The sequence below is a fragment of the Oncorhynchus masou genome, chromosome 5 (genome assembly GCF_036934945.1).
Source record: "Oncorhynchus masou masou isolate Uvic2021 chromosome 5, UVic_Omas_1.1, whole genome shotgun sequence".
NCBI lineage: Eukaryota > Metazoa > Chordata > Actinopteri > Salmoniformes > Salmonidae > Oncorhynchus > Oncorhynchus masou.
In genome coordinates, this window is record NC_088216.1 from 25,846,712 (window position 1) to 25,866,453 (window position 19,742).

Consider the following 19,742-nt stretch of genomic DNA (forward strand, 5'->3'; position numbering starts at 1 on the left):
TGTATTATTTGTAAATTAAGAATAGTGCAGACTGAACTTAAACTGCTAAATCCAAGTAGAACGTGTGTAGAAATGATAATGAACCTATATGTTTTAATAATTTAACATTTAACTATTTTTCAATCACAGTATTTTCAATATAGTTATTAACAGCGCTATTTAGACTTCGCTGATTTAGAGGTCTCAAATCATTGAGTTTAACATTCTTCATCAAGAATATGCGCAACATGGAATGATTGACAATGAAAAAATGTGGGACTGTTGTTCCCAGTTTATAATTTGTACATTTACAATCAATATAGCATTTCAAATAGTTTTCCAGATTGCATTTTGGCGATGCTAGTAATGGATGGCAACTGAGACAACAACCTTGTTCAATTTGTGTCCCGATGCAAAACCATTCGAGAACCACTGCTTTACCTAAACTAAGTTTTATATGGAATTTTAAACATCATGTCTACCTTTAATGAATTCTGCTTTTTCTTTGGTGATAGACAACAAGGAAGAACCCTTGAGTTGAAGAATTCTGTCTATTAGGTTTAAAATAGCCCATCCACCATTGGTGTTGTCTTTTGCTATGTCTTGAAGCTTATTGTAGAATCAGCTCCACCTGTACAGTGACATTCTAAGAAAGAGACATCTCCACAGTATTTACTGCACAACAAAATATACTTTAATGAATTAACTTGTCACAGTTTGAAACACAAATCTATTTTGATATATAAAATAAAAGGATCCAGGACCCTCCATTTGATCAGAATAAGGCATGCAGTCTTCATAGAGCTTTGGACATGTAAAGCTACAGGTCATGTTACAGTAGGACTCACAGAGACATTGAGGTCATGTTACAGTGGACTCACAGAGACATTCAGGTCATGTTACAGTAGGACTCACAGAGACATTCAGGTCATGTTACAGTAGGACTCACAGATACATTCAGGTCATGTTACAGTAGGACTCACAGAGACATTCAGGTCATGTTACAGTAGGACTCACAGAGACATTCAGGTCATGTTACAGTAGGACTCACGGAGATATTCAGGTCATGTTACAGTAGGACTCAGAGATATTCAGGTCATGTTACAGTAGGACTCGCAGAGACATTCAGGTCATGTTACAGTAGGACTCACAGAGACATTCAGGTCATGTTACAGTAGAACTCACAGAGACATTCAGCCACAAGTACACACAGAAGCGCTCGGAGTAGCCACTCTTGTCTTGGGGCCCAATGAACATTTATTATTTGTGCACACAATGCGTAGGTATAGGTAGGAATGAACACAAAACACAACACCTAAGGTATAGTAGTAATTCACATTTATGTAGCAACAAGGTAGTACACTTTAACTGGGGGGGGGGGTCATTCAACTCTCCAAGCTCCTCAGAAAAAGTGGTTAGGTGAAGGCGGAATACTGTATTATGTGACTTACTTTTGACATACATTTACACAAAAAAATAGTAGTAGACTAGTACATTGTGTGAAAATAGTATGTAGGTGGTGTGTAAAATTATGACTTTTTACAGCCGTGACTCTTGCTTTCCACCCTATAAACACAGGCCTTTTTGGAAAATATATATAAAGAGTGTAATCACTATAAAGGAGTTGTTGTATCATTCATTGGATTAAATGTTCAATGGTTCAATTGAGAGTTCCACCAAAATACTATTACTCTTGTAACTCGCATATCCAGTAGAAAGTACAGAGAACTTTTTGTTTGGTGCAAAATCCAACTTTTGTTATACAATGCACACGTTTTGCACTATATTTATCAGATACTTAAGACAACATGCTATCGAGAAAAATGTACAAACATTTAAATGATAAACCCTTCTGGTGCATTATAAATAAATAAAGGTGAAATATTCTAGTATTTTTACTTCCCTATGCATGCGGACATGTCTCCGGCTGTGAGAGTGGCCAGGTGGAGTCACGGCTGTCGGGGCTATGGGGAGATGGAGAGAAGAGCTGTGTGGTGGGTGGAAGAAAAGTTGGAGTAGCAGGGCGTTGTACAGGTGATGGGAGGGGCGACTCATTACGCTTGCTGAGCCGCTTGCTGCGCCTCATGCGCTCTCTGGCGACAGCCCACGGCTGTGATGAGGGCTGCACCCTTGCCGCTCCCATCCTCCGACAACAGGAAGTTGACGTTACACTTGGGGGCGAGCTCCTTCACTGTCTGGTGGAAGATCCGGGAAAAGCTGGAGACACAGGCACACATAGTCAGACGAGTATAAGGATAATTGTCTCTTATAGGACATACAGTGGGGCAAAAAAGTATTTAGTCAGCCACCAATTGTGCAAGTTCTCCCACTTAAAAAGATGAGATAGATACACTTCAACTATGACAGACAAAATGAGAGAAAAAAAATTCCAGTAAATCACTAGGATTTTTAATGAATTTATTTGCAAATTATGGTGGAAAATAAGTATTTGGTCACCAACAAACAAGCAAGATTTCTGTCTCTCACAGACCTGTAACTTCATCTTTAAGAGGCTCCTCTGTCCTCCACTTCTTAATGGCACCTGTTTGAACTTGTTATCAGTATAAAAGACACCTGTCCACAACCTCAAACAGTCACACTCCAAACTCCACTATGGCCAAGACCAAAGAGCTGTCAAAGGACACCAGAAACAAAATTGTAGACCTGCACCAGGCTGGGAAGACTGAATCTGCAAAAGGTAAGCAGCTTGGTTTGAAGAAATCAACTGTGGGAGCAATTATGATCACAAAATGATCACAAGAACGGTGAGCAAAAATCCCAGAACCACACGGGGGGACCTAGTGAATGACCTGCGGAGAGCTAGGACCAAAGTAACAAAGCATACCATCAGTAACACACTACGCCGCCAGGGACTCAAATCCTGCAGTGCCAGACGTGTCCCCCTGCTTAAGCCAGTACATCTCCAGGCCCGTCTGAAGTTTGCCAGAGAGCATTTGGATGATCCAGAAGAAGTTTGGGAGAATGTCATATGGTCAGATGAAACCAAAATATAACTTTTTGGTAAAAACTCAACTCGTTGTGTTTGGAGGACAAAGAATGCTGAGTTGCATCCAAAGAACACCATACCTACTGTGAAGCATGGGGGTGGAAACATCATGCTTTGGGGCTGTTTTTCTGCAAAGGGACCAGGACGACTGATCCGTGTAAAGGAAAGAATGAATGGGGCCATGTTTCGTGAGATTTTGAGTGAAAACCTCCTTCCATCAGCAAGGGCATTGAAGATGAAATGTGGCTGGGTCTTTCTGCATGACAATGATCCCAAACACACCTCCTGGGCAACGAAGGAGTGGCTTCGTAAGAAGCATTTCAAGGTCCTGGAGGGGCCTAGCCAGTCTCCAGATCTCAACCCCGTAGAAAATCTTTGGAGGGAGTTGAAAGTCCGTGTTGCCCAGCAACAGCCCCAAAACATCACTGCTCTCAAGGAGATCTGCATGGAGGAATGGGCCAAAATACCAGCAACAGTGTGTGAAAACCTTGTGAAGAGTTACAGAAAACGTTTTACCTCTGTCATTGCCAACAAAGGCTATATAACAAAGTATTGAGATAAACTTTTGTTATTGACCAAATACTTATTTTCCACCATAATTTGCAAATCAATTCATTAAAAATCCTACAATGTGATTTTCTGGATTTTTTTCTTCTCATTTTGTCTGTCATAGTTGAAGTGTACCTATGATGAAAATTACAGGCTTTTTAAGTGGGAGAACTTGCACAATTGGTGGCTGACTGAATTGATGATGCGGATTTATTACAGTTGTACTCAGAGTTCTATTTCTATGATATCTAAGTAGACAAGATGTAGCAGATGTGAAATGTCCTTATCCTCTGACACTAATATCACACGTCATTATGGAAATGCTTCTAATTTCCACCTTTTAACATTTTAAGGAAGCTTTGGATTTAGTCTACTATGAGCTAACACTGGCTCTCCTTTTTTCCCTCTCCTTTCCTCTCTCTCTATCCCTCCATCACTCACTGTGGGTGCAGTTTGTAGAGTGTTCCGTCAACCCCCACAGTGACGTCTAGGTGGTCCAGCCCTCTGTTCTCACGAATCTTGTCCACCACGCCGGCCATTCCGGCTCCGCAGATCTGAGCCGCACGGAGGGACACGGTGCTGCATACCTCCTTGACGATGATACTGTCGTCACATGTGCTGTCCAGACCCAGCTGCTGTAGGATGGCCCTGACCTGCAGCAAGGCCAGGCGATCGCTGCGGGAAGAAAGGGTTAAAGGTCCATCAAGAGCCATTGGATCACTGGATACTGAATAGATACTTGTGCATACAGGTAGGCCTGATATTGGTTACAGTCTCATAAAGGTGTCTATCATATTCTTATGTGTTTGTAACAATGTAGGTGCAATTGTTGTAAACTTATTAAGTGTTGGTTCTCAACAGCGTAGATAATCTCTGTACATCCCAAATTACAACAGGATTCTTATGCACACCCCCAGGTGTATATCCTTAGTTAATTAATAGGGTCAAATTTAAGTACAGCGAGAGATATTTTTTTTAATCACATGTTCTCTACCTCTCTATCTGGGACAGGAACTTGGTCTCAAAGATGCCTCTGGTCTTCAGCGTCTCAGAGATCTTTCCACGGAACAGGAAGCCGCGCTTGGTCAGGTCAATCAGGATGTTCCTCACAATTTCTCCCAGGTACATGCCGCTACACATCTTCTCATACCTGAGAAATGGAGTGAAACATACCCAAAATTTGAGGCATATAACTGGCCCATCTTTCCTCAGGGAACATAGTACAGGAGACCATCGATGACTCTTAGTCTAACATACCAACAATCACAACCAAGCACCATTTTATTATGGATAACAATAAAGTATTTTAGTCAATAAAGGATTCTGGTTCAAATACGATAATGTACAGATGCATACTCAGGCCATTAACAAAACACTCAGGCCAAAAAAACAACAACCAAAAAAATAATAATTTCAACCTATCCTGTACTCAGAGAGCCATTTGCTAGTTTGGCTGTTCAATTGTCACCTCTGTTTGCCCTCGTTGAGTGAGTTCTCGTCCACGGCGCAGTCGTACTGCGTCCTGATATCGTCCAGGCACCCATTGTCCCCGAAGGCGCCCCACTCCATGTTGACGCACATGCGTCCCTCGTTCCCCTCCACCGTCTCTATGTTCCTCATCTCCTCCATGTAACATGCGTTACTGCCTGTCCCTGTTAGAATGCACGTGACATCCCAGGTCTTGGGTTTATAATGCACGTGACATCCCAGGTCTATAAATCTATACAGTATTACATGTATTGCGGATATACTGCTTATTACAATGTACATTACAGTAAATTATATACAACTTGGTATAAAAGTTTTAGCCATTAGCGTTGTATCCAATTTCATCAACTTATTTTGCATTTGATAGACAAAACAAGGTTGTGTTGATTAAATTAAGTAGTGGCCTGTATACCTGCAATAAGTCCAACCTCACAGGTGGGCTCTTCATATGCACACGTCATCATTGTTCCAACAGTGTCGTTCACCACAGCTACCACATCCAGATCAAACTCCTACACATACACACAACACACAAACAACATTATGAGTTAAACAGTACATTTGAGTAAGTTGAACTATACATTTTCTGCTTCACTCAATGCTTTAAATAGTAACCTCATTCGTCACCTTAATTTACTGTCACAACCAGAAAACAAACCTCCATTTAGAGTCATGCATCATGTTGTAAAGCAAAAAACATGATATTATTTTCAGTGTGAGTGTTGGTGTGTACAAATGGTTATTTCTCAGTTATTTCTCAATGAATGATCCACTTTTCCCCCCTGGAAATGTTAGTGAATGGCTGGTTCAACTGAAAGATGATATCAGACATGGCAACCTTTCAAATAGCACTCCAAGAACAATGCAACCCACTGACCCTCCACACATTCATTATTATGCAGAAGCTCAGACAGGAGACAGACAGGCATACACACACATACACACACAATTGACAAAAATATATCATATTCCCATTCTCATTTGTAAAGATCCTGATTTTTTGTTGTTGTTGCTAGAAATATAAACTTGCAATTTGGTCACAACAATGGTCACAACAAACACTCAAGTTCATTTGTCTTATACCTTCCCTGTAACTATTTACAGTCATTTTTGCATTCCTGTTTATTACAATTTTCCCATGTTAATAACATGCTATTTAAACAATTTCCACACCTCTGCATTGCGGTAGTCTCAGAAATCCAACCCTAGGAAACACAGTGACTAGGGACTGGTTTCAGTAATTGACTCTTTATGTTATAGATGAACTACGTCACTACCTACAGTACATTGATTAAAAAAAAGCAATTATCTTGGCTCTCCAACAAATCATGAGGCAGTCATGCCTGAACGTCGCGATTCAAAACCAAAGCTTGTAGGAAAAACCTTTGCAGTGGTTTTAGTTAAAGTAGTTAAAAATAACCAAAGTGATCTCCATCTTGCTAGCCAATATTTAGTATTTTTTTATTTTGCCAATATTTAGTATTTTATTCAAGCCAATAAAGTAGTAACGTAGGTAATTACGTACTTCTTCTATGCCAAAATAGTCCATAATTGAAACCAGGCTCTAGTCACTGTGTTGCCTAGGGACAGGTTTTCGAGACTAGCATTGCGGCCCTGTTTTGCCTGGGTTTTTTTCCCGAATCAATTTGCTCATTGACATTCAACTAATACTTACTCCAACCTCCATCTAAAAGGGTGAAATTGATAAAAAAAAGATACTGAGAAACATGTTGGTGTGTGATTTGGGCTGAGAACCCCTCAGAACAACAAGTCCAGAATGACTGAAGCACATTGAGTATAACCTAGTTACTGCAGCAGGGCTGAAAGTTGCCAATGGAGACATTGCATATGCTACTAGCATGATATGCTATTGTTTTTAATATTGTGGTCTGGCATTTTGCATTGTTGAATAATTGTTACTTGGGATGGTGTCAGTATTTCCAACCGCTTAGAGAGATTTATTGTTGATAAATGGTGTTATGAATGAGATCAACCTTTACGTGGGGTGTTAATGTTGATGGTGACTGAGACAGTGTAGTGGCAGTTCAGTTATGGCGCATGAGTGTAATGACAGTTCCACACAGTATTGCCAATTTAGTGATTTTGTTACTATATTTCGCTAGTTTTCAGACACCTCCAGCAACTTTTATTGATAAAAGAGCCTAGCTGTCTTTGGGGAGTTTTCCCACAAAGGATTTCTATGGTTTTGATAGCATTTTGCGATTTTTCCCACTCAAACTTTTCTGCCGCAAAACATGGGAGACGCTGTCTGTGCAACAAAGGCACTGCAATGGTGCACAGATAGGCAGAGAAGCACAAGGGGAGGGGGTGTGCAGTGGGAGAGGTGGCGAAAACGCTATGTCGGGGACCGCAGCTGTGCAGGGCAAATTGGTGCTGTGACTTTGTCATGGCAACGGCAAAACGTCACCCAGCGACTTCTAGCAACAAATCAATGAGCCAGTAGTGATTCTCACTGAAACATTGTTGGCAACTGGTTCCACACCAGTTATTTGATTCTACTCTATGGAGTTATATTGTGGGGAGGTGTTACATATTATCACAGTGGTGTGAAATAAGGCGTGGTGTCCAACCTCACCTCTTTCCTCTTGATGCCCTCCCGGAGAAGCTCCACCACGTCTTCACCCTCACAGTCTGTGCATTTGAAGCCTTTGGTCCAGTTCACAAGGATACCCTGAAAAACAGAAAAGGCACTTTTTGGTTACACTACTATCACCTAGAGCTGGACGATATGGCCAAAAATCCATATTGCCATAGATTGCGTGAATTTCTGCGATAACGCTAAAATAGAACGATACATACATATATATATATATATATATATACATATATATATACATTTATTATAATATACACCATCATTTTATTATTACACACACAAAAAACAAATATGTATTGTTTTAGCGTCAATTGTCCCATTAACAATCACCCATATTAACAAACTGATAGAATTTCAAACTTCACATTTCTCTAGTATATGCTACTTATCACAATGAACGATATCAGCAAAATGCCTTCGGTGTCAATAATTTTAGGTTTATCGTCCCAGCTCTACAATCACTTAATACATTGACTTGATTTTCAGTGCATCCACATATTTTATAGTTACATTAGACACCACTATCACTCAGAACGATCAATGAAATCTACTGTGAAATGCGAATGTTGATCATAATTGTCAGTGAGAGTGATTCCATTTTTGGAGGATCTTGCGTAACAGGATGTATTTTTGGGTTCTCATCCAGGGTAGAAGTTAGCCAGCAGATAAACTACTCACTGCATCCAGGCTCTTCTGGTGGCAAGGGAAGGAAAAGGTAAAGCCCAGAGGCAGACGGGCACTCTTCATGCCCATGTAGTCCAGGAAGTCAGAGATGCAGTGCACAATGTGGTCAAAAAGCTGGAGGAAACGGTGGAAAAAACGGCTTTAATAATCATACGCTGCCTGATGATGTGCTGACTGTATTTATTTCAGTGCAGACAGAAATACATTAGACTCAATTATTTGGACATTTGAAAACGGAGGAATCATAGTTCATGAATTGAGACCGAATCTAATGGCTTTTGGCTAATGACATTTAGTAATTCCAGCCATTGCTGTACCTCCTCTCCCGTGCCCTGCATGACCTCGATGGGAATGGCGTAGATTTTGTTGTGCATCTCCACTGTACGTCTTTTCCCACTACGGATCTTAACCAGCAGCACCCGGAAGTTTGTCCCTCCCAGATCCAGAGCCAGAAAATCCCCATTTTCTGTAACATGAGAGCTGGCTTATTAGCTAATGATTTTACAATACCATACAAACTACCACTATTTCCATAAGATATTCTCATGCTTCAAATGTTAATTCTCATAGTTCTACCTGTATGAATTGCTTGAGGTCGGTGACATTCATCTGCTGTTCAGATTAGGCAGGGATATTGGGTAATGGTTCAGTAAAAACAAAGGGATTCTAACATGCAAATTCCCAAGGATTATACAAAAAGTACAAAAAGTAGACCAATTATGAAAGCACTGAAGCTTTTAAACTTTTGCGGGGGTCAGTCCCATTTTATTCCCTAATGGTTGAACAAGGAATTCCTCTATGGAGGTGTAATTGAATTCTTGATTCGACTACAATTCAGATGGAACTGATTCCCGCCAACTCTGAATAGTGGGGAGAAGATATATTAATTCCGCATTTAAATCCTTCCTGCTATCCATCCATCCATCCATCCTTCCACAACCCCTCCTGTTGGTCACCTGTTCCGTCAGGCGTGCTGCGCACGTAGGTGGGCAGCATCTTGACTGTGGCTGAGTCGTGGGTCTTTTTCCCCAGGCCGTTCTCGATCTCTGTCCTCATCCTCTTCTTCACCTCCAGCAGCTGGGCTTTGCTCAGACGGAACTCGGCCAATGTCTGGGCGATCTGGCGCGTCTGGTCGGCCAGACGGTACGCCACCGCCGTCACCATGGCAGCACCCTTGGCACTTCCACTCTCGGACAGCAGGAAACGGACGTCAGAGTCGGGCACCAAACGCCGCACCGTCTTGTGGAGACGCCGGGCATATCTGCAGAGAGAGAAGGGAGGATGAATGGAAGCTGTTTGGATTTTTGTATCAAAGTCTAGTACTTGTCAGAGAAATGTCAATCTTGATATGTTATTGCATCATCACTTGTGGTAGAGACCAGCATATTCTTTGACACCTGTGGCTATTTTGAAATTCCCTCCTGTTCTCTTATTGTGTTCTTGCACAGAGGAGGTCCTATTAACCTACTGCAGGATTGAGTACTCACTGAGGGTGCATCTTGTACATCGACCCATCAATGCCCACAGTGGTGCGCAGGCGGGCGACTCCCTTGTTGTCCTTCAGCCGAGTAAGGATACCTCCCAGTGTAGCTGCGATGAGGTTCGCAGAGCGGAAGGATACGATAGTGCACACGTGTTGTACGGCAACACAGTCCTCTTGAGAAGGCTCCACCCCAAGCCTCGTTAGAATCTCTTTGCATTTGGTCAGGCCTTCCTTGCTCCTGTCATGGGGAGAGAGAGGTCAATGGCAAGAATTTATGTAGTGCATGAGCTCTACAGCTCACTTAGCCTCAAATAACTTTTCATTGTATGTAATGGAGGTCATATAGTCCACAAAAACAATGGAGTTGTGTATATTTTCATTGGAAGAAACTCCATGGTTGACCTCTTACTTCTCAATGGCTGAAACATGCTTCGTTTCGATCTTCCCTTTTGTCAGAAGCTCAGGGGTTATCCGACCCTCGAACAGCAGTCCCTCCTTGGCCATCTTGACCAGGATGAGGCGGACCAGCTCTCCCATAAACATCCCGCTGGCCATCTTCTCAAACCTTCCCAGACACAGACACCAACAGAGACACTGTCAGTTTATTTTTAGGGCTTGTAAACAAATACACAGCTTTACGTTCTCTGAGGATTTATTGTTTTGTGACATGACTCTTCCCAGAGATTTTGTAAATACCTGCTTGGGTTGAACAATGTCTACACTGTTTTCTGTTTTATCTTGGCGGTGAGGGTGGCAAGCCCCTGGCCTGGAGCCCTATATATTTATCACTTGTAGTGATTTTTAACTGACAAATTTAACTGACAAATTGTCCTATAATTAGCTTTAGGTAATAAGTCCGTTATAGCAACAACTATCAACACATATTCCACATAGCAGTTCTGAGTTCCATGCAGACCCTGCTGTCTTGACTTACAGCTGTTTCCCAGGGTTGAGGGAGCCTCGGTCGATCTCCCGGTCAAATTCTGTACGGAGGTCCTCCAGGGACCCGTCGTCCCCGAACGCCCCCCACTCTGTGTTGATGCACATCCTGCCCTCGTCTCCCTCCACCAGGTCAATGTGCCGCAGCTCCTCCATGTAGCAGGCATTAGTACCAGTACCTGAAAGTACACCCAGCCTAGTAAATAACCTGTCTGGAGCACTACGGCAAGCCACAGGAGAATGCTGTGCCGCAAAATGGGCATCTGCTTAATTTTCACTTAATTTTAGAATTAACATGAGTCTACAATGACACAACCATTCTTTGCCATTGGCAAGCTGCACAGTTCTTTTACCACCTTTTATCAATAACCCTTTTGAGTGTATGCGAACATACATGTCTTGAATGCTGTGTATCCTCACCTATAATAATGCCAACTTCACATCGTTGATCGTCGAACCCACAGGTCATCATTGTTCCGGTTGTGTCGTTGACCACTGCCATGATGTCAGCTTCATAGTCCTGACAAATACAATATGTTTTCTAATTCTCTTCCAGTGGCACACGTGGTAATTCAATTATGGTTAAGAAATAAGAAAACTCACCCCTCGTTTCTTGATGGCCTTGTTCAGAAGCTTCACAACGTCCATGCCTTCTACACCACTCACTTTAAACTTCTTTGTCCAAGTCACTAAGACGGCCTTTAACAGACAGCACTTTCTTTAATAAATCTGTCCTATGACCACCTAGTGTTAGTCTTAGCTAGTCTTAGCTAGAGTTAGCTGGTGTTGGCTAGTCTTAGCTAGAGTTAGCTAGTGTTGGCTAGAGTTGGCTAGTCTTAGCTAGAGTTAGCTGGTGTTGGCTAGTCTTAGCTAGTTTTATCTGGTGTTAACTGGTGTTGGCTACTGTTGGCTAGTCTTAGCTAGTGTTGGCTTTTAAAATGGCTTTTAAAATGAGGATTTTGTCCCCCAGGCAGGTACCACCCCTGCAGTTGTATACTCTACAACAAAACTGTGCAAACTCAAACCCTAAAAGTTGTCTTATACTTAAATATAATTAAACCAATTATGCCATTTACTGTGGTTTCTCAACATCTCAAATAAAGCATTAAAACATTATAAAAGCATACATTATTGGAACCTCTTACCTCGTCCAGTTTAGTTTGTGCACATGGGAAGGAGAATGTGAATCCTACAGGGAGTTTTTTATCCTTGATCTTTTGCTTCTCCATGAAGTCACCAAGGCATTCTGCGACATGGTCAAAGAGCTACAGACATAAAAATAACTTGCATTGAGGAGTGAGACAGAAGCACGTAGTTATACAATTACACATAATAACAGTAGCAGCAACCCAACCCTATTGGCTTGTCAAACCCCTAATTAACAATTTAACTGGTTTGAATTGGTAAATCATGATAGTGGCCAGCAGTTCTTCAAGTCAGTCCTCTACTACGACCACTCTGTTGGCCTATAGGTTACAGTGTGGAATGTTTTTTCATTTCTTTTTTCAACCAATTACAATTGATCTCTCTCGTTACAGAATTGTTGTGGGTATCACGTTACTGTTGCCAACTGCCCTCTCTCCGGGAGTTTCAACAGTCAACAGATGTCAACAGTGTAGTGATGGGGGTCTTGATGTCACACCCACTTCATAGGACAAACAGATCCATACAACAATATTGAGTACCTGCTTTTATACAGAGTTATCCTTATTGTTTGACCCGGTGAACCTCTGATGTGAGTGAATGAGACTATAGGCAATGGTCTGGGAGTGTTTGGGCAGTTTTGAGGGTGTTTTTTGTTGTGTTTGAGTTTGTTTTGTTGTATTTTTGGGTGTTTTGTTTTGTTTTTTGGTGGTGTTTTGTGGTGTTGTTGACCTGCGTCCCACTCCCATGGATAATGTCCTCAGGGGTCTCGTAGACCAGGCTTTCCATCTGAACCGGCTGCTTCTTGTCTTGTGTCACCTTCACACGCAGGATACGGAAGTTGGAGCCACCCAGATCTAGAGCTAAGAAATCCCCCTTTTCTGTCAGATTGGAGAAAATAAAATAAAAACACAGAAGAAAATACATGAACAATATTACCTGTTTTCTAGTGTCTTTCAAGCAGCGTGTTACTTTCTACAAAATTCCTTTTAGGTGAACTGAATTGATTGCCTGCCAGGTGCTATATGTCAGGATTATGTCATTCTAGGAAGAGAGACAAAATCATACTCTGTCCTCAAAAGGTAAAGGAAGGCCTGTTTATATTGATTGTATATATCAATCACCAAGCTGTTTGTGTACTCCAGACACTAAGCTGATCTAATTACACTATCTGTCTGGTGTTGACCACATTTCATTATCACAATCTGTTCCCTTGACCTGTCTGGAATGAAATGTCACTGAGCTGTATTGGATGGAGGTGTGTCTGATGGCCTACAGACTAGACGATGGCTCCATTTGTAGCTGCCATTAAAGCAAAGTAGAATTCTATCCTCAGGCTAACTAGGTAATATTCTGTTATAACACTGTTATAGAGTACTGCTGTTCCATCTAGATTGTAGTTTACAATAAAGGGCCTGCAGTTAAAAGAGTTCTCCACTGTTGATATTCATCTTTCCTTACTCTGTAGAGAATACCGTCACAGAAAATATATTGCATGTGTTGCTATCTTGTTGATCATGGCATTGATGGCTTGTGATTGGCCTGTGTAACTAAGTAAATTGTTGATAATACTTTTGCACACATCTCACATACTTGACACATATCAGTTGTCAGCTGTCACCATAGCCTCAACTTTGAACTTTGACTGAATCCCCCTTCCCAGACCACCTCATGTCCAGTGGCTGAAAACTATGGCTATTTATAACATGCAAGATGACAGGGAACTGCTCACGGCAGGCTGGCTTTATGATACGACCCCTCTGCAAGGCTAGCCTTGTTGGGCCTTGGGATTTACTGTCCACAGGCCACTCTGTTTACAAACAAAGATAGGCCACCCTGGTCTATGCATAGGTTGGATGTTTGGAGTAAACCTCTTGACAATGCCCTCTACTATCAGCAGTGGCCTCTACAATCAGCAGTGGGCTCTACTATCAGTGGCCTCTACTATCAGCAGTGGCCTCTACAATCAGCAAGTTCAAAATAGCTTTCTGACATTTTATTATCAGGCAACATTTTACATATAGTATTTTCCATCCTCTTCTCCAAAGTAGTAACTTTATGCTGGGAAGATTGCCTGTTGACATTCAACATTACATTTCTTAATGTAACCCAATACTCTAGTTATTTATTAACGAGGGCTGGGCATTTTAACTGATGTTGACAGACAATCAGCAGTAAACAAACAAGGAAACAAACAGTGAACTCATCTCCTCTTTTTTCACGTCTTAAACTATAAATCTTACCTGTCACTTTAAATTTAATCTACAACATATACATTTTATATACTATAAACTGAACAAAAATAACCCCAACTGTCCCCAATAAACCCAACTACCCCAACGGTGGACCCCTGCATCATTTTGCATGAGCTCAGTGTCTCTGTATCTAGCAGTTGAATGATCAACGTCAGTGATATTAAATGTTATCATGCACTGCTACAGCACAGCTAATCATACTGACAGCCCATAGACACTCTAGTGGTCACAGAGAGCACTGCTTTGCTCCTGGGCTCACAACAATGGCGCTAGGTGGCCATATGACCTGCCAAGTTGAAATACAGGGGCCACACAGTACACACAAAAAGCCTAATGGCACAGAATGGCACAGGCCATTTAAAACACCTCAGCACATTTTTGCAGCACAGATAAGCTGCGAGTGTAGTGTGCTTTAAAGTGCTTACAGTATAAACACTATTTTCAATGTAGAGTTAAAAGTGCTTTTACTAGAAGTAGCCTGAAAGGACATGCCAAATGGGATCCATACCATTATCTTATGATTATGAATGTATAGGTTTTTTTTGTAATGCAGAGAGGCAGCTAACATAATCAGTGTGGATTATTTCCAATGTACAGTGGGGCAAAAAAGTATTTAGTCAGCCACCAATTGTGCAAGTTCTCCCACTTAAAAAGATGAGAGAGGCATGTAATTTTCATCATAGGTATACTTCAACTATGACAGACAAAATGAGGGGAAGAAATCCAAAAAATCACATTGTAGGATTTTTAATGAATTTATTTGCAAATTATGGTGGAAAATAAGTATTTGGTCACCTACAAACAAGCAAGATTTCTGTCTCTCACAGACATGTAACTTCTTCTTTAAGAGGCTCCTCTGTCCTCCACTCGTTACCTGTATTAATGGCACCTGTTTGAACTTGTTGTCAGTATAAAAGACACCTGTCCACAACCTCAAACAGTCACACTCCAAACTCCACTATGGCCAAGACCAAAGAGCTGTCAAAGGACACCAGAAATAGAATTGTAGACCTGCACCAAGCTGGGAAGACTGAATCTGCAAAAGGTAAGCAGCTTGGTTTGAAGAAATCAACTGTGGGAGCAATTATTAGGAAATGGAAGACATACAAGACCACTGATAATCTCCCTCGATCTGGGGCTCCACGCAAGATCTCACCCCGTGGGGTCAAAATGATCACAAGAACGGTGAGCAAAAATCCCAGAACCACACGGGGGGACCTAGTGAATGACCTGCAGAGAGCTGGGACCAAAGTAACAAAGCCTACCATCAGTAACACACTACGCCGCCAGGAACTCAAATCCTGCAGTGCCAGACGTGTCCCCCTGCTTAAGCCAGTACATCTCCAGGCCCGTCTGAAGTTTGCTAGAGAGCATTTGGATGATCCAAAAGAAGATTGGGAGAATGTCATATGGTCAGATGAAACGAAAATATAACTTTTTGGTAAAAACTCAACTCGTCGTGTTTGGAGGACAAAGAATGCTGAGTTGCATCCAAAGAACACCATACCTACTGTGAAGCATGGGGGTGGAAACATCATTCTTTGGAGCTGTTTTTCTGCAAAGGGACCAGGACGACTGATCCGTGTAAAGGAAAGAATGAATGGGGCCATGTATTGTGAGATTTTGAGTGAAAACCTCCTTCCAACAGTAAGGGCATTGAAGATGAAACGTGGTTGGTCTTTCAACATGACAATGATCCCAAACACACCGCCCGGCCATGAAGGAGTGGCTTCGTAAGAAGCATTTCAAGGTCCTGGAGGGGCCTAGCCAGTCTCCAGATCTCAACCCCATAGAAAATCTTTGGAGGGAGTTGAAAGTCCGTGTTGCCCAGCAACAGCCCCAAAACATCACGGCTCTCGAGGAGATCTGCATGGAGGAATGGGCCAAAATACCAGCAGTGTGTGAAAACCTTGTGAAGACTTACAGAAAACATTTGACCTCTGTCATTGCCAACAAAGGGTATATAACAAAGTATTGAGAAACTTTTGTTATTGACCAAACACTTATTTTCCACCATAATTTGCAAATAAATTCCTTAAAAATCCTACAATGTGATTTTCTGGATTTTCTTTTATCATTTTGTCTGTCATAGTTGAAATGTACCCTATGATGAAAATTATAGGCCTCTCTCATCTTTTTAAGTGGGAGAACTTGCACAATTGGTGGCTGACTAAATACTTTTTTAACCCACTGTATATATTGCTGTACTTTATTAAAGAGATTGAAGGCGATATTAATTAAGCATTTTCCAATTCGTAACATATCATCCGAATTGCAGGAAAATTATTATTATTATATTTTTTTTGCAGGATGTAACATATCATATGAAATGGATAACTATGTGCAACCCGTTTTGGCTCGTGAACCAACTGAGCCACACAGAACCACTATTGCATTAAAGTTTACTCTGTATTGACTTGACACTTTACCTGATCCATCAGGGATGGACCTGACAAAGGTGGGCAGCATCTTGACGGTCGCGGTGGTGTGGGTGTCGCGGCCCAGCCCGTTCTCCAGCTCCCGCCGGAACCGACACTTGATGTCATGCAGCGTCTCGTCAGAGAAACGCATGGAGTAAAGGTACTTGTCGATCTATAGACCACCACAGGAAAGAATGGATACAATATGTTATGATGATATGTCATCATGATACAGTATATACAAGGATTAGGGTCATGAGTTTTACTGACCCTAACTATTATGTATCGTTATGATACTGTATATTACTCAACCAATGATGGAGTGCAGGTACTTAGCAATATGAAGACAGACAGACATTACAAGTTGTTATATTATTCCAGAGTGCAATGGAACACAATCCACAGGGAACAACTGGATAGGATCCACAGATTATTATATAATCTCTTGCAGTGGCATTAGTATTCACCAGTCGCTATGGGGCTCCAAAAAGAAGAGCTGAGCTGAACAATATTACTGCTGTAGAGCCGATAGCTGGAGAATGATTGTCCTGATATAAATAGCATTGTGCAGCCTTCACATAGAGACGGGTATGTGTGTGACGCTAGTAATTAAGTAGTAGTAGGCTACAAACGAATGAAATGCTGTTTTCATCACAATGGTAAGTATTAGTACAATTTTGGGGCATCAAAAAAATGTAATGATTAAGATAATTTAATATTTTGCTGAATCAGCCCTCATACAGGTCTTAATCAGGAATGTAATGGTTAACTGAGTTTATTCCCAGGGGCCTTTCACTGCTGTGGTGAATCACACATTAGTAACGAGCTACAGTACTAGGGGCACGTGCACATGCTGCACTACACGTCACGTATGACATCACAAATCCTATCCCACACTTCGTCAGAGAACGAGCCACTCTGTCTTTACTCAGTCTCTAGGGGATGTCACACAACCAATGAATTTATTCATGTATAATGTGTGTCCTGAGACAACTAGATTCTCTGATGCTTCTCTGACATCTACATGTCGTGCCTTGTTTCTGTTCTGATCTGAGGTCAACATCTGTCTATCACTAACGGGCGTGTCCCCTCCTATCCACGGGAATGAACGAGGGAATTGATTTGGTTACAGGCCTAGTGTCAGAGGAGGAGGATGGCGAGGCAAGGTGGGGTTTGGCACTTTAAACGTTTCCATGACGATGGAGAGGGAGAGACCGAGAGAGGAGTCAGAGAGAGAGAGAAGAAGAGGGGGAGGGAAAGAGGAAGTGCTCACAGCTTCCTTCTAAGCAGCCTCTAGCTCACAGACACCTGTCTGCTTCAGACGCCCCGGCAACAGACGCCCCGGAAACACTCCTTAGTGATGAGAGGGTGGCTAGCATGCACTGCATCACGACCACCACCAGCTAGCCCACCAAGCTGGCACATCCTAATCTCAAGGACACACAGTGTGTTTATTAAAAACTGCACACTGCTGTTCCAACACTTACTCTAGACAAGACTAACCACTCATCAATATTAAATCAGATGTCCATCATGGCTTCCCTCCCAAAGCTCCATCCTCGCCCAGCCTCATCACATGTCCCCGAGGCATATTGATATGTAGATAGCATCAACCATCAACCAGTGTCCATGACTGTCAGCAGCATCTACTCTTGCAAAACTGACCCATTCTAGAGGGAAGAGTACAGTAAAAGTGTTGTAGTCACTCACCTTCTTAACCTGGTCATCCTTCAGCTCAGTGAAGTAATATGCCAGAAGCTGTGCCGCTATCATCCTGCCTGCACGTATGCGAGGGCTGTCAGCGACTGACGGACGGAGGGAGGTGAGAGAAAAGGGAGGAAAGAACAACCGATATCCAAGCTCTCTCTTGTCCTTCACTGATCCCTTCTTTATTCTAATGAGGAGGAAACGCAGACCTGAGCTGCCCTAGTCCCCTTTGAAAATAATTGTGAGGTAAAAGTGCTAGTAAAACAGTGAAGAAGAAGAAGCTGTGCCTTGGTTGCACACACATAGGCACACACACAGTGTCTTGTCTGTGTCTCAGTGCTGTGGTGCTAGCTCTTCTAGCTGCTCCCTGCTAGCTGCCTGTCTGTTGGTGGATGCAGTGCTGCACTGGAATGGTGGTCAGCTAAGCCCTGCCCCCACCGTACACTGATTGGCTGAGCCGGGGCTGCTTGCGGAGGGTATGGCAAGGGGAGGGGGTGTTGAGAGCTTCTCCTTCAGCTCAGGAAAGGAGGAGAGAAGAACGGGGGATAGGAAGAGAGAGAGAGGTGGGAGGGAAAGGGGGATTGCAAGAGAAATGGATAAGGGAGGAAGTGGAGGCTTGGTTGATACAGTATCCCACCCCTCTCCTCGAAGCAGCAGAGAGAGAGTCATTGAAAGAGAGGGATAGAGAAAAAGAGAGTGAGAGACTCCCGGCCCGGCATGTCTGTACCCAGGGGAGGACGTGCAAGTAGGAGGGCAATCACATGATGATGTCATTCCTCTCCTCTGCATCACCATCCTCATGCTGGGGCATCAGCTGGATATTTGTAGGTGACTGCAGGGCACCCTGACAGCTCTAGGGACATATATAGAAATATATTTTAGGTTAAGATCTCTGAGTTGAGTGTTTGTGTTAGTGACACCTATTCTACTTCTATTGCCCCATCAACGTTTTATGTGATGTAGTCTGTGACCCTGTGACCTCTCTCCAAAGTGGAACCAGTGGACATCGCAAGTTATTTTTCATAATTGTATTGATGAGGTCAACCTCTTGAAATTTAGGATGGGTTTGGATATTTGGTGGGGGCCTTTATAAAACAGACAATGTATCAAGTCAGAGATTATTCAGTGAAGAGTCTGGATGGAAAAATGTATCTAATGACTTGAGTGCTTGACGTACGTGGTCTTGAGGTGGAGAAGAAGTTTGAATGCATCTCACCACTCTCACCAACTGTTGTATTGAATAGAAGCGGGCAGAAATCTTGAGGAGAAGTTCTGTATGTCACTGTTTTTCAATATTATGAATGTCATCCTATCGTTTTTTGTCAAACAATTAATCAATACCGATTTACCAAAACAGCTCATATGTAATGTGTACCATTCCATCAGAATTATATTTCTTTCTGTTTTGAAATGTCATTTCTCAAAATATTACAGCTGCTTATGACAGTCACCTTTCTTTTGTCTTTTGACC

General features: G+C 42.2%; 1 protein-coding gene across 1 annotated transcript; it reads right to left on the minus strand.

The window, feature by feature from the left end:
* Window positions 1–650: 650 nt before the first annotated feature.
* On the minus strand, window positions 651–18,651 carry LOC135538049 (hexokinase-1-like). The gene is made up of 18 exons (XM_064964043.1): window positions 18,275–18,651; window positions 16,574–16,736; window positions 12,622–12,770; window positions 11,892–12,011; window positions 11,350–11,445; window positions 11,167–11,266; window positions 10,742–10,925; window positions 10,217–10,372; window positions 9,812–10,045; window positions 9,281–9,585; window positions 8,642–8,790; window positions 8,319–8,438; window positions 7,620–7,715; window positions 5,436–5,535; window positions 5,004–5,187; window positions 4,530–4,685; window positions 3,977–4,210; window positions 651–2,196 (listed from the first exon to the last, which is right to left on the minus strand). The coding sequence occupies exons 1-18, from the start codon at window positions 18,335–18,337 to the stop codon at window positions 2,034–2,036; spliced, it is 2,772 nt and encodes a 923-aa protein (XP_064820115.1). The 5' UTR covers window positions 18,338–18,651; the 3' UTR covers window positions 651–2,033.
* Window positions 18,652–19,742: the final 1,091 nt, after the last annotated feature.

Bases quoted from the DNA above. Each gene is read 5' to 3' on its own strand.
- LOC135538049 (XM_064964043.1), bottom strand. From the start codon at position 18,337: ATGATAGCGGCACAGCTTCTGGCATATTACTTCACTGAGCTGAAGGAT. The intron at 11,267-11,349 runs GTGAGTTTTCTT...TGTATTTGTCAG, and splicing joins AGGCCATCAAGAAACGAGGG to GACTATGAAGCTGACATCAT. The intron at 10,926-11,166 runs GTGAGGATACAC...GTGTACTTTCAG, and splicing joins TGAAGTTGGCATTATTATAG to GTACTGGTACTAATGCCTGC.